The following is a 15983-nucleotide window of genomic DNA, read 5'->3' on the forward strand; positions in this document are numbered from 1 at the left end:
CCAATTCAGTCTCCTTGATATGGTGATGGTTTCTTTTTCCATGGTGGTACTGCAAAATCAGCATTAGAATGGACCGAATGAGCAAGTGACCATTCATGGGTCGCCACGTACAAATAGCGCTCCACCAGCATGGAACGTTTTTTAATTGTACCGTACCGAACCGTGCTCAAGTGGAAATGCTACTGGAACCGTTTCTCACATTGCTTAGAACCATTTGGCCCGATGGTGAAAAAGCAGCTTATGTAAAATATGGGTTCACTTGTAGTGAGGATAACATTTGTTTTTGGAGATGAATAATTTTCACAAAAACTGCAAAGAGCATGAAACCAGTGTGTTAGTTCTTCTGCATCTCTTTTGACCACAAGAGAAAAATTATAATATATCATGAGAATATCACGCTGGATAAAAAAAGGAAGATTCCTTGAAATTGCCATTTTATTCACATTTAGGCCTACTTGTTATATGCCTACACATTTTCAAATATACTATTTGCCTACAGCCAACATGCAATTGAATTAACAGAACAGCATAGAATAATGGAGCAAGGACAGTCTTTTTGGAACCTCTGTGCTACTCACAATCTTCTCAGACACTTGTAGCCTTAAGTTCTCTGCCTGCAGGTCAGATAGTCAATAATTGAGGACACTGATGGAAGTGTCCAGCTACAATGGCCCTAAGGAATCCCTGAGCAGTGTGGCCTATGTGGTGTGAGTGCTGTGAAAATGCACCTGCACTGAACTTGCTTTCATAGACTTGGCAACTGCCTCGTCTTTTAACTGACACTATCATCCAAAGCGACTAAGAGGATCAGTCCCCCTGGAGCAAGTCAAGCACCTCGCCCAATGGCTCAGCGATGACAGGGGATTGCCCCTCATAGGGTTTGAACTTGTAGCCTTTTGGTTATAAGCCCAGATCTTTAATCACTACAATACTCAGTCAGAGCTTCAGTACTTTGGATTGGACATCATTAGGGGCCACTGGCTTCCCTGCATGGTGTCTTCTGAGATCATTCTTCACCTGGTCAGATGATGGATCCAGAGTAGCATCGGGATGGTGGAGTGTTGGGGAGAGGTCATTGTAGGTAGAAGAAGATAGATGGATGAACAGAGGGCCCTGAGTCGAATCTGTTCTAAGAACAGGTTCAGTTCGTACAACATTTCATTCATAGTTGCAGCACCGCAACTGTGCATCTTTGAGTTTAAAAACAGCCCTGCCTCAAAATGCATCGATCCCCCACAGACTTGTTTTCATTCATGTCAAAAATTTTATATGGTCAGGGCCGGCGTAACGGGGGGTGCAATGGGTTTGCCCAGGTTTGAGGGAGCCCACTGCAATCAGGATCAAAAAATGTATGGCAAAAATGTCACCGAAAATCAAAATATGGGGGCAAAAAACATGTTTTTTATAAATAACATCTGAAATATTAACAAATACATACATCATGATCTTCAATACAATTTTTGCTGAACATTATTTGTTTCTCGCCATCTGTTGTGCAGATGGTGCCGAGTCAGTGCTGGAATCTTGCGCGATTGACCCGCACAGACGGGCACTCCGCTTCTATCACTCCACGTCTGCACGGTGCTGTGATTAAATGATTATTTCAAACATAGCCTCTTAATGGAAAAGTTCACTTCTGACTCTGGCTGCAATGCAAATACAATTTTAATATTTACGTTTGTGAGAGACAAAAAGTGAAGCCTATCTGCTATCTGCTATAAGCTGTGGTTTATTTCCATTTCTGTTTTCAGCTTTTTATATGCTTTATTTATTTTGATGTGCTGTGCAACTCTGGGCCACCATAAATAATACACCTTTTTAATGGAACAATTTAAGTAAGTGCTTCAACAAAAATATGAGCAAAATATTTACGCTGGTACAGTTTATTTCCTTTGTAACTTACTCTGACCCTGATACTTGCCCTACTGACAGATGAAATGTCCTAAGAAATAAACCATCTCTAAAAAAAAAAACAGTAGCACTTCCAGCCATAGCCTATGCACCAATATTTTTTCAACTCATATTTCGATTACCAACACTTCTGTCATCAAATAGCTGTGCCTATTTTAATAATTGGAATGAGTGGATAGTTAATTAGAGACATTCATACCAGAGCATTCACAAAAATAGAAGACGGGAGCCTGAGGAGATGGAAGGATAATTAAGCATAATTTAAGAGTACAACTGTCCTAAAATACTCTCAATTTAGACAAGCAGTCTTACCCATCTCATCTGAAATGTCCAATTATTCTCTGATACACAAAGTGAAAATATTCATGTGCAAGTTGGATTTGAGTTTTTAAGTTAAAAATGTGTTTATTCCTCAGAGTACTACCATGTTTAGGTGAGAAAGGGTTATTTGGGGGTTTGACAGTGTTTGGGAGTAATTAAGTAAAACGTATTAATCACTAAAGTAATTAACACAAAGCTTTACTGCTGTGTGAAGTGAGGAAGAATTCAAACGCGCTCTCATAAACTGTTCTCGCTTTCGCTCATATTAGTGTTGGGAGGTCTGGTTCATTTGAGTAAAATCGTTTGTGTGAGTGGTTCATTTAAATTATCAGGTTTAAAGATACATTTCATAGAAGAAAAAAAGATTCAGAGTGTAGTATAGTGCCTGCACTGCATTTTACATCTTTTTTTTATTTCTTTTTTTTTTGCGAAATATTTTGTAAAATACTGTCGTAAACAGAAAAGACCAGAATGACAGGACAGTATGTGCCAGGGAGAGAGAAAATAAAACACAGAGTGTAAAAGAGAAAAGATAGATAAAATTAGATGAAGTATTCATTGTTTGAATGTAATTATTGTCAGTTCTGTTCTCCTTCAAAATTTATTACTTCTGTTCAACAAGAGAGCATGGCAAAAAAAAAAAAAAATCAGCAAGAGAGCATGGCAAAAAAAACAAACATATGAGGTTATGAACGTAAAAGTGACCAAAATACTTTTTTGAAGTTCAGTTTTAATGTTGGTCAAGGTTTCTTGGACCAAAAAACAGTTCACCCGCTCTCTCTCTGACCCTAAGATTAAAAACAGGCTTTAACAGGTTTTTGCTATTGTAACCCTTTATCCCTAAAGGTGCAGTAAGCGATTTTTGCCATTCTGGAACTTCCACGAGACTGAGCCGTTGAATTACCCACACCCCCATCTTTCTAAAACCCCACCCTCCAAAGATACCATTGTACTGTTGAGATCGACATCGAACAGAAGAGCAACAGTCCGTCTTCCCATGATTGTCAAACACAACAGTCAACTGATAACTGTTATGAATATGCATCTGGCCTTAAGCCTAAATTAGTCTCGAATAGCCAGACCTATGACTTTCAAGTAGGTTTAGCTGCAGGCCGGAGATCTTCAAATTGGGGCAGAATCTCCAAAAGAGGGTGGGGTTACTCCAGAAGGGGTGAGGTTACGCCCCCTTTTAATGCTATACCTACTTGCAATAATCCGCTATAAATACAACACAATGAGAATGTGCAAAATAATTGAAAGGCAGAAAGTGTCAATGACAGCGGCCCGCGGTCACATTTTTGTTTGAAGTTTTCACAGTCTAGTGCTGTCACAGAGATATCTCAAGACAGTTTATTTCAATGACATCTTTCAGGGAGTAGGAACATTTTCTGCCTACCATTCCATAAAAAAAATAGCTGACAGAAACTTTAAGACTTCTTCTGTGTAAATGACTTCTGTTATGATGAACAGAATGTAATTATAGAATGTGTAATATTATTCCAATAAATAAAAATTAATTCAAGATTAAAGTATTTTAGTTTGGTGTAGAGATCAGCTTGAGAGTTGAGAATAAAGTGAACATTTTAAATTGAAAGTTTAATTTGAAAGTTTGAGTGTGTGTGTGTGTGTGTGTGTGTGTGTGTGTGTCCTCTTGCCTCTCTCCAGTCCAGTGATCTGATTTTTGAGTGTAACTCTCTGTTTCTCCACCTCCATCTTCTGCTCCTCCATCTGTCTGAGTCTCCTCTGCACCCCCTCTCTCAGTTTGGTCAGCTTGGAGATTTCCTGCTTCTGCTGTATTATTTCATCCTCTTTCATCTGAACCACACAAGGCACAAGACGTTAATGTGTGTGTGTGTGTGTGTGTGTGTGTGTGTGTGTAATAGAAATGTGTTCAAATTTGTTTGCATGAATGAGTAAATATAACAAGGTATGAGTGTGTTACATGTCTCAATTTGCCAAACCAATTTGATATTAGACCACACAGATAATAAAGAGCAATTCTCAGATGATATGTGTGTATGTGTGTGTGTACTAAGCAGTGTGTGTTTAAGAAGAGAGGTGTGGAGATAAATTGCTTCTTTGTTTGTGAGTGGTTTTGCTTTTTAAATCCAGCAGGAAATTCAAACATCCACTTCAAGTTCAATTGATGCCTCTCCAGAGACCCAAAAAAGGCTCCTAATCACAGAAATCCACATCAAGGAGCACACGATAATCATGCTATCATAATAAAGTTGGGCACATGGAAAGCGGAGGTGCGTGTATACAAAAACAGAAGGGAGTGGTTACAGTGACACCCAGGAAGGAGAGATGTGGAGACTTTGTTGTGTGCAAATGTTATGTCTCCTGTGTGTTGCAGTTGTACAGAAATGGTTCCACCTCTAAATAACTAAATTGTGCACAAGACAAAAAATGACCAAAATGGCAATTGCGAGTGGGGTGGCCAATTTGTCCATGGTGGCCACGGCCACCCCTGGCCACCCCCTAGCTCCACCCCTGGCTGAGGTGGGTCAGAGCAGGCAGAATTTAGTCTAGCTTTTATGCGGCATTGCATCTTTACAAAGAATTTTGAACAGGCACAGAGCATCCTTAACCTGCTGTGTAAAGACACCTTGACATTATTATTTATTTATTTATTTAGTTAGTTATTTTTTGATGGGGAGGTTATCTTTCTTTTCATACTTTTTAGTCTTATTTATGATTAATTACCTCAATTATTGCAATGAAGACAGCTTAAAGGAATAGTTCACCCAAAAATGAAAATTCTCTCATCATTTACTTCCCTCATGCCATCCCAGATGTGCATGACTTTCTTTCTTCTGCTAAACACAAACGAAGATTTTTAGAAGAATATCTCTGCTCTGTTGGTCCATACAATGCAAGTGAATGGGTGCCAAAATATTGGTGCTCCAAAAAGCACATAAAGGTAGCATAAAAGTAATCCATAAGACTCCAGTGGTAAAATCCATGTCTTCAGAAGAGATATGATAGGTGTTGGTGAGAAACAGATAAATATTTATGTCCATTTTTTGCTAGAAATTCTTCTCCCTGCCTAGTAGGGGGGCGTATGCGTGAACAATGTGAATCACCAACTTTTGCCTATTTGTCGCCATTTTCTCTGTCTATTATTAAAAATGTTAGCATTTCAAATGTATGAAATATTTCCAACAAATTTAATAGATTAATCTTTAAATAGTGTACATATTATAAACAAAAAAATAAAAGTAAAGTATTTAAGTAAAAATAATGAGGAGTATGAACTTTTAAAACTTAGTAAATGAAATTTATGTTTTAAACAATACAATCTGGTAAATGGCAAAGCATTTACATTTGCTTTGGCATTAATTTAACAAATTTTAAACTTTTATATAAGTTAAGCACATTTAAATAAATCTAATTTAAATAATTTTTAAAATCTTATAATTTCTTTGAATGAGATATCCCAAATATTGTGTGTGTGGTTTGTCAGTAGGTGGAAAGAATAAAAACTGCATCTAATGGAGCAGTTAAAATAAGCAAATTAATTTATAAATTCATAATTTCAATTTACAATTCAACTTCTGGAGAGAAATAAGCATTGTTGGCATTTAGTATTTGATGGCTATGCCTAAAGCTCATTTGAATTCGGTATAATCTAGATAATTTATAAATGACGTAATTGTTCCTTGGAAGACAATCTAAAACACTTTCCTTCTGAGGCATCTTCATACACAAACAATAATTGTGAAGTCTTTGACTGGGCAGTGAGACAGCAAGGCAAGCTGACAATGTGTTATTTTCCACAGTGCTGAAACTCTTCCCCCAAGTGGCTAAAATGAGGACTCACATCATTCGTTTATAAAGACTAACATGGAAAGCTCCCAGCTTTGACTACAAAAACGCACAGTGAATTAGAAAAGGGAATCTGGTTTGAGGAAATGTTGTGCAAGTGCATGTTAATGCTGTCTTTTACTCAAAATTGATTCTGACTCAGACATAAATCTCGATAGCAGCTGTTTAAAATCTCTTTTTGACTCTGTCTGTCTCTTTCTTTCTCTCCCTCCAGAGTGCCTTGGGAAATAGCCCTCGCTGTGTTTACACTTTCTATGAAACAGCCTCCTACAGTGGCAGAATTTTAGACAGTGTGTTTGCATCTATGTTTTTTTAGTGGTCAACAATACTACACTACAAAAGACATGGCCATTTTAAACAGAATACCCAACAATACAGTTACAGCATAACCTGCTGAGATGTGCACTGAACCCAGCGATCACCCACTAGAATCAAGCCACTACAATACAAGCCAGAACAAAGAGAATACAGGGCATTTCATTAAAGGTAACATTTGCTGTATTAACCTCCACTGTGATTCAGTTAGACGTCTGGCGGAGGTTCTGAGCAGGAAAGATCCATCACCTGTCTGATGGTAAAGGATGAGGAGTGTAAACCTTCATTCTCTAGGGCTCTAATTATAGAAGAGCGAGACAATTTAGTCAGATTTAAAGAGGGAGAGGCCAGCTCCAGAAATCCGTAGGTTAGAACTTTAGTGTGTGTCTGTGTACCCACAGTTTAATGACTAGAACTGATTGCCAGGTATGCATCAATTTAAACCCAGAGTTGTGAGTCCATTTTGTTTTCCGGAATGTGGTAACATACTGTATGTGAGTTTACTAAGATATACTGTGGGGACAAAATTGTACTCAGAAGTGAGCTAAATCTGACAAAACCTCCTTCTGAAAACCTCCGGGATGTCATCAAAGGTAATGTTTGTTTTTGTTATAAAAATACAAAAGGTTTTGTTTAGCAATGCTTTGGAGACAAATTTTATATAGGTTTGCTAAATACTTCAAACCCTTATTTTAATAATAAGGTATTTTAATAACCAATAATAAATATTACATTAATAAATTATAAATGTAATAAAGTTTTTCTTATAAAGGAATTTTTTTAGGGTTAGGGGTAAAATAAAGGTTGTGTTTTAGGAGTAGGGTTAGTGTGTGTGTGTGTGTGTGTGTGTGTGTCCAGGTATTCACTATGTTGTGGGGACCAAATGTCCCCCACAAGGATAGTAAAACCTGAAATTTTTGACACTGTGGGGACAATCAGTCAGTCCCCATGAGGAAAACAGCTTATAAATCATACTAAATTATGTTTTTTGAAAATTTAAAAATGCAAAAAGTTTTCTGTGTGGGTTAGGTTTAGGGGTAGGGTAAAGTTTGTACAGTATGAAAACCATTATGTCTAGGGAGAGTCCTCATAAAACATGAAAACCCAACATGTGTGTGTGTGTGTGTGTGTGTGTGTGTGTACCTTCAGATCTAATGCTCGTTGCTGGTTTTGTAGGGAGAGCTGATCTAGGCTGAGGGCATTTTGTTCATTGTCCTGTTGAAGTTTAGTGTTGCGATGTTGGAGTTGTTCTATTTCCTTATTGGCTTTCTCATTCATGATCTGTCAACACAAATTACTCTCAGTGATCACAGGCACAGATTCTGCATATTTGTGTTACCAACCTAGCTTTTAGTGTATTTTTATTCTAAAAATGCAAGATTTCTTTTCAAGGTATGGTTGGGGTTAAGATTAGATGTCCTACTGTATCATTGACGTCAAATAGTTTTTTTTCCCCCTTTTCTTTATAATGCTACAGTACATGTCCCTTTCCATCTCACTGACTTTAGATCCATTTACCAGCCTCTCAATGGTCAGCCCTTACCCCCTGACCCCAGATCAGAGTCTCTTACTCTATGTTCCTGGAGCTGTTGTTCCAGTTTCTGCTGGTCCTCTTTCAAATGCTGGCTCTGCTGAATCAGCGACTTAATTTCTGTTTGTCTGGACTCCATGTCTATTTGAAGTTGCTTCACTTCCTTCTCCACCTTCTCCTTCCTCCTGGTCTCTCGATGAACCTCATTCTGACGTACCTGGATGTCCTGCTGGAGCTGTATTTGTGGATAGAGGAGAGAATAATGAGATTGAACTTAAGGTTCTGTATACACGGTACACACTTAGCCAGGGAGGTGACAGTGGAATAATATCTGTCCAATTAATTGCATGTACTGGATTGGAATTACAGTGCTTGCAAGACAGCACTGTATTCATATTGCTGAAACACAAGTTTTTTCATAAACTTTTTACTTTTTAAGAAATGTAAAGTTTATTTTTGAGGCCACACTAATATGTTTTTCTGTTGAAAACTCCATTTCCTAATGTCCTTGTTTTCTAAAGTAGGGGGTACTACAGTTAAAGTTTTCTATGGAGGAAAACGCTGTTCCAGTGTGGATGAGAGGGGTAAACGTAGTAAAATAAATATGTTATCAACCGAAAACCTATTAGTGTTGATGTGGCCTTAACAATGGCCACCACCCAGTGGCCAGAAACTTTCAAAAATGCTCTCTCCAGTATTGCATATTTTGGACAACGATGATGTTAGGAAACCAAAATGGAGTTTTCAATAGAAAATGTATTAGACCATGTCTACACTAATCTGTAGAAGTTTTAAAATGTTTCATAATGTCATCGTTTTCCAAACTATGCGGTACAACATAGCATTTTGGAAAGTTTCTGTTTTCGGTATAGGAAAACAATGGATGAGAGACATAAATGTAGCAAAATTAATCAGTTTTCAACCGAAAATCTTTAAGTGTGAATTTGGCCTTACAAAGGCCACTGAAAATGGAGACTTTCTCCAAAACACTCTCCACTATTGCATACATTGGGAAACGATGATGTTAGGAAACCAAAAATGGAGTTTTCAATCAAAAATGTATTAGACCAAGTCTACACTAATCTGTTTAAGTTTGAAACCTCAGTTTTCATAATAGTTTTGCAGAATAGTGTATAAGACATACAACAGAGCATTTTGGAAAGTTTCCATTTCGGAGGACTAAAATGCCGTTCCAATGTGGATGAGAGACATAAATGTAGCAAAATTAATCAGTTTGTAGCCAAAAACCTTTTAGTGTGGATCTGGCCTTTAAAAGGGGTCGTGTCTAGAAGGGATCCATCTCACGTCAACTTCTCACGGATGCGCATTCTGTTAAGATGCTTTCTCCTGTGCTTTTTTGCTCACATCACAGCGTATTACTGATGGAAAGCATTAGAACTTTAATAATATCAATGAATAATACAACGTTATTATTATTATTATCATTATCATACAGTGACTATTTGCACTAGGAATAAATACCTGCCACATATTGTTGCTATTTGCACTGAAATATTCTGGTGGAAACAAAGAAATTAAAGGCAAACTGCTCCTTGAGTGTCTTTACTATGGCTTAGTGTGATGAAATGGTGAGAATGTGATTTTATCATGTGGATGACCTGGGTTCTAATCCTCCTTTTGACCCAGTTTTCCCCATCCTGTTTCTTGTCTCCACTCTTAATATTTGTCTTTAATACTAATTATAATAATAAATAAAATGAATATAAAGGTTGATTTCCTCGCAGTGATAGGTTGGTGTAGGGTGTCTGTGGGACTCTAAATAAACACAGTGCAGTGATGCCCTGTTAGTATTTAATTAGAGGTGCAAATAGTATCTGTCTAACATTATTTGCACTTAGTGCAAAGATGTTGTTATTTACACTTAGTGCAAATAGCCTCTGCCTTATTATTATTATTATTATTATCATTAATATAATAATAATAATAATAATAATAATAATTATTATTATTATTATTATTATTATTATTAAGAAATCCTGTTGTCTTCTTGAAATCTCATATAGCATCCCATGTTTCTAGGATACAGTAATATTTCGACATAAGTTCATGTTAAGGCACATATTACTTTAAAACTTAGATTCTGTTATTGTGACTTAAATTACATTAATAGTAATTTATTAATTTAAAAGTGTTTGTGTTGAAAAAAAAACTAGCTGCTGTTTAAAGACGTTTATCTCTTTTAGAACTGGAAAATGTAAAACAAATCTTGTGGAGATTTTGTTTGTGTTCCACAGCTCGCACTCCTTTCCAGTCGAATCGCAAAGAAAAATGCAAACAAATGTGTCCCACTCAAGATATACATCCACTGAAGTGCAGATGCAATCTTTGTTTATTAAAATATAAAGTTACATCTGAGTGGATTAGAACCCAGCTTCTTATACAAGGGGTGAATATGTTACCACTTGACCACCCAGTCAGACTCTCAACAACTGAGCTGACTTCTCCAGTGACCAACAATAACTCATGACTGAAAGTAACATAATAAATTTATTATGTGAAATATTTATTTTAGAGCTTGAATTAATCATTAAAACTGACTGTTCATCAAAACAGATAAAATTATCTTTTACAAGCGCTCCTTGTTACTGTGCTACTTCAAATTAACACCATGTAAGAATCTCGTGAGATTGACGAGAGAGGGATCCCTTCTACACACGACCCTTACAAAGGCCACCATCCAATGGCCAGAAAAATCGAAATTGCTCTTTAGTATCGCATTCTTTGGAAAATGGTGATGGTTTTTTTCTACCGAAAACCTTTTAGTATGGATTTGGCACTACAAAGACCACTAAAAATGGAGACTTTCGAAAATGCTCTCCAGTATCGCATACTTTGGACAACGATGATTTTTGGAAACCAAAATGGAGTTTTCAATCAAAAATGTATTACACCATATCTACACTAATTTAGTGTTGGAAACCTCCATTTTAATTTTTCTAACGTCATCATTTTCCAAAGTAGAAGAGAGTGTTTTCAAAAGGTTCCATTTTCGGTGGTAGAAAACGGCATTCCAGTCTGGATGAGAGGTGATCCAGGGGTGGAGTTGTGTCTATATATATATTTCCTCTGATTTCGTATCTGAGTTAATCATACCCACAGTTGAGCCTCTACATTGTGAATGCATTTTTGTAAAGGTAATTTTTCATTCAAATAAATGTTTAACTATATAGGCCACCCTCTTCACTGGTAGTGTACTTTAATTGCCTTATCTCCACCATTAATTCTGTTTTCTGTAGAAATTAAATCATCTTATTAGGTGATTTCAACAAAAACTGGTTAGATAAGTCATCTTACAAAGAAAAAAATATACTTAGTAGTCTAAATGTTATGCAACTAATTAATGAGCCAACTAGAATCACCCCTAGAACCCAATCCCTGCTTGACTGGATGCTCGTCTCACACCAAATAGATTCTTAAGGGCAGGTGTTATGTCTGATTGCTTCAGTGATCACTCGACTGTCTATTGTGTATGGAAAATCAAACTACCTAAATTGCCACTAAGACTAATCAAAATCAGACAATAAAATAAATTGTATTTAGATGTATTTATAAATTATTTGATCACTATTAACTGGGACAGATATCAATTAATACCTAATGTACAAGATGCCTGGGATTTTATCTACACGGAGTTCACTGATGCTGATGAACAGGCTCCTTGGAAAACTGCTAAGGTCAAGGGTAAACATCTCCCTTGGATCAGCCCCGAACTTATTAGTCTCTTTAGGCAAAGGGACAAAGCATGGTCAGTATTCCGTCAGACAAGGGATAATGCTGATTGGGAAGTATATACAGTAGGCAGCTGAGAAATATGAGCAAGACAAAAACTCGTAATGCAAAATCTAACTATTATAAAGAATGTCTTACTTGCCATTTTAATAACCCTAATCAATTCTGGAACAAATCAAAACCATTATTAATACATCAGATAAACACTCTATTAATCAAATAAGAGCTGCCAATACAATACTATATGACACTTTATCTACTGCCCAAGCATTCAATCAGCATTTCTCCTCTGTCTGTTCTACTTTAGTAACTGACTCTTACCTTTCTGCTGGCTTTGTTAGTGATATTTCACCTTTCTGCCTTTATTTATTTATTTTTTTAGGAAAATTTTACCAATTGAAGTTCAGAATGTCATTAATGAATTAAATGTGAACATTGGTGCTGGACTTGATGGAATAGAAAATAGGTTTATTAAACTAGCCTCTCATATTCTTATGTATCCACTTGCTGAATTATTCAACCTTTCTTTTTCCACATGTGAGTTACTGGAAATGTGCACGCATCACTCCACTCCATAAAGGAGGCGATGTACTTGATCTTAACAATATAGACTTATATCCATTATATGCTCTATATCTAAAGTCTCTGAAAAAAAAAAAAAATTATAATCAACTGTCACATTATCTCAGTATTAACAATATCTTATCACCATTTCAATCTGGCTTTAGGTCTAACCACTCCACAACTACTGCCTTACTTAAATTCAGCAATGATGTGTTCTCTGCAGCAGATAATAATAAACCAACAGGTGCAATCTTTATTGATTTAACTAAAGCTTTTGATTACGTTGATTGCTATCTGCTTTTAGATAAACTCCATGCTACCGGCCTTTCTGAAAATGCAGTTTTGTGGTTCAGTTCATATCTGAATAATAGAAAACAATGTGTTGTCTTATATGGGAATAAATCTAATCTTTTGATTCAACAAAGAGGTGTGCCCCAGGGTTCAACATTGGGATCACTTCTCTTCCCTACTTTTGTAAACAACTTACCATCAATTTTCAATAACTGTTGTGTTCTTCTTTATGATGATGACACTTTTATATATCCATCTAGACCATATCTACTACAAATTCAAGCTTCTCTTCAGTCTGATTTGAACATCTTACAAGACTGGCTTTCACATAATAAATTAGTGCTCAACAAAACTAAGTCCTATTTTATGATCTTTGGTACCAGACAGAAACTTAAATCCAAACCCGGTTCTTGTGTAATAACCTGTAATGTCGGCATTCCTCTTGGTGTATGGCTTGATTATGAACTTTCATTTAAATCACACATTGATCATGTCTTGCATAAACTCAATTTTGGAATCAATGTTTTACATCGATCTCAAAATTCCTTTACACATAGTGTTCGTAAGAAACTTGTCTCTCAATTTATACTTCCGATTCTTGACTATTGTGATGTTGTCTATCAAAACGCATTAAAATCAGACCTTGCTCTGATTTACATAGTATATAATAGACTCTGCATATTTGTCCTTGGATGTCCTTTTCTCACTCATCACTGTACAATGTATGATGCACTTAATTGGCCACCTCTAAATGTAAGAAGACACATTCATTGGCTTCAACTTATATTTAAATGTATTCATTTCAATTATCCTTCTAATCTACAACAGTATTTTGTACTTTTTACTTCAAATAATCAAGTTAGGCACTCTGCTCAGCTCTATTTCTCTGTCCCTCGTGTTAAGAAAACGATTGGCAAAAGAGCTTTTATGTTTAAAGCCCCAGCAGATTGGAATCATTTGCCTGTTGATATTCGATCCATTTCATCACTTGGTATGTTTCAGCATGCCCTGTCTTCTTACTTTGAGATGGACTGCTCTTGCTATCAATGAAGCTATCACTGTTTATATCTACTGTTTATACCTTATGTTTATACCTGAGGTTTATACTTAATTGTATATGGTGATCAATCACTCTCTACGGTTTATTAATTATTGACCACTTTGTGGTATAATGTTTTCAATGTTTTCATTAATTAATATCTGTAGTTTTCTTTTTTCTTTTTATTCTTTTTTTCTTTTTTTCTTTTTTTTTGGTTGTTGTCTGTCTGTATGTTGACGTATTGATAACTGTATTTCTATTTTGTCATTCCTCTGTTGTTATGTAGCGATTGTGATATATGTTGGGACCCCCTCGAAAATGAGACGGTACATCTCAAGGGGTTTATCCTAATAAATAAATTTAAATATAACAAATTGTATGTGTTTTTAAATGAAAATGGATTAGTGTGGATGTGGCCACTGAAAGAATGTTCATCATTCATATTGTAACCGACAGCAATGACGTCATCGAAATATTTGCATATGGAAATACAATTGGTATTCTGTCTTACAAGCATTTGAATGCTGAATTGTGATTTGTTTTGGTGTTACTGAACCACAGATAGTTAACCATTTATCTGATGCAGCATTTCATTAATGCAGAACCAAAGCCTAAAATTATACGCTTACATAAAACTATACAGTAACACTATATTTTTGTTGCTTAGCAAACACTGATATTTCCTACAGGAAATGCAAATCAAGTTATCCTGTAAACTCAATGTCATAATGTTACTATAAGACCCAGTGATATTATAACAGAGTTTTTTTCATGTAGTACCTGTGAAATCATATCCATCGCTTTGTTCTTCTCAGCCTCAATCTCCTGCTGAGCGATGGTGGCTTTAGTGAAGTTCTCTCGGAGTGTCACCACCTCTGACAGCAGCTTGTCCCTCTGCTTGGTCAGGTCATCTTTGATCTTTAACAGATCACCCATGCTAGAAACATTCAATAAGGTTTATGAAGACGCTCTGTACTTCATCCCCACCAAAAACCTAAAGAAACGCCTCATGAATGATACAGCTTCTCTGAAGTCCACCCAGCATCAATATAAAAGGGTGTGTGATACTTAACTGCCTGTGTTTCTACCAGAATAAAAAGAAATTCTAAGAGTAGGCCAAACATGTACAGTATGATATCATTCACCTGTGTTCTTGGTGCTCAGAAACACCAGCTCCTTTTCCCACAAGATTGTTGAGATTGTTTATGTCCTCGTTTAGTTTTTTAATCGTTTCTTTTGCCTGCAACTCCTTTTCATGGGCAGCTTCAACCATTTTCCAGGCCTTCTCAATTTCCTAACCAACAGTAAAGTATGGTAAAGTGCACTCAGGATCATTTGCTAGGGCAAATTATGTTGTAACAGTTTTAGAATAAGGCTAATGTTCTACTAAAGTGTGAGGGCATTGTCCATGGGTAATCATTTTGTATGTCTTGAAAGTAAGAATAGTAAGAATAGCTTCCATTTATGAGTGCCATAGTTCCTGGCTAATGTACCTTTTTAAGGGTGGTGATTGTGGATTGATCTTCATCGACTAGTTTCATGGCTGTGGATAATTTGACAGAGTTGGACACAATCTCCGCGTTCAGCTCCCTGCATTTGGCCATCAGTCTCTTTTCGTTTTCATGGGACTTCCGCAAGGCTTTAGCGATCTTCTCGTATTCCACACGAAACTTCTCCAGGTTTTTGTCATCATCTAAGTCTAACTCAGTCAAAACCTCCTGAAAGTCTGTGTCCAAGGTTTCGGATGAGCTCTCCTCAGTCTGAAAATGTTTTCATAGGGATAGAGTAACATTGTAGATGTTGTAGGGGAGAGCAGGGATAATTGTAACACTTTTTGGTTTCTGCTTATTTATGCAGAATATTTTTAGTCTTAAAAGTCCATGAAGGCCGATGTTACAGTTTAAAATATGTTTTAATATAAATAGTAATGGCATTTCCACTGCCATTAAGGAAGCTGTCAAATTCATACAGATAGGAACTACATGGATTTTTGTAATATTGCTACAGTACCAAATCTGACCTAACAATGACACTTTAGCAGGCGAGATAACTTTTTAAAGTGATGTACAATTTGATTTATTGTAAATAAAATGATGACTCTCAAACCAAAGATTACATAAGGAAAACTATTTAACTTGCTCAAAATTGTTAATGAAATTGTCTGTTATTTTTGGGGGACATTCAGTATTATATTGCACTTGCACAAACCTGATATGCCAATGTGAGTGGATTGTGCATTAATTTATTACTTATGATAAACGTATTGGGTGTTACAGTTCTCTCTACTCTTCTCTATACTGAAATAAATAAGCAAACACAAAGGATATGAGGTGGATTGCTGGTTTTAATAAGGAAACTGTTCAAAATTTCATAATGAAACCTTCACAGGGAAAAAAAGAGCTAATCTGAATACAAAGAATAATGCTCTTGAGC

The 15983-nt window shown here is 36.2% G+C and overlaps 1 protein-coding gene across 1 annotated transcript in view; it reads right to left on the minus strand.

Moving 5' to 3' along the window:
- The window catches only part of cfap58 (cilia and flagella associated protein 58), a 144239-nt gene that overhangs the window by 126896 nt on the left and 1360 nt on the right, over window positions 1-15983 (minus strand). The window contains exons 2-7 of the mRNA XM_051703265.1: window positions 15044-15310; window positions 14696-14844; window positions 14331-14487; window positions 7947-8141; window positions 7519-7656; window positions 3888-4047 (exon numbers count right to left, since the gene is read on the minus strand). Of these exons, the coding sequence (XP_051559225.1) occupies window positions 3888-4047; window positions 7519-7656; window positions 7947-8141; window positions 14331-14487; window positions 14696-14844; window positions 15044-15310 (1066 nt within the window). The remainder of the gene's footprint in view (window positions 1-3887; window positions 4048-7518; window positions 7657-7946; window positions 8142-14330; window positions 14488-14695; window positions 14845-15043; window positions 15311-15983) is intronic.

The sequence above is a fragment of the Myxocyprinus asiaticus genome, chromosome 7 (assembly GCF_019703515.2).
Source record: "Myxocyprinus asiaticus isolate MX2 ecotype Aquarium Trade chromosome 7, UBuf_Myxa_2, whole genome shotgun sequence".
NCBI classification, from domain to species: domain Eukaryota; kingdom Metazoa; phylum Chordata; class Actinopteri; order Cypriniformes; family Catostomidae; genus Myxocyprinus; species Myxocyprinus asiaticus.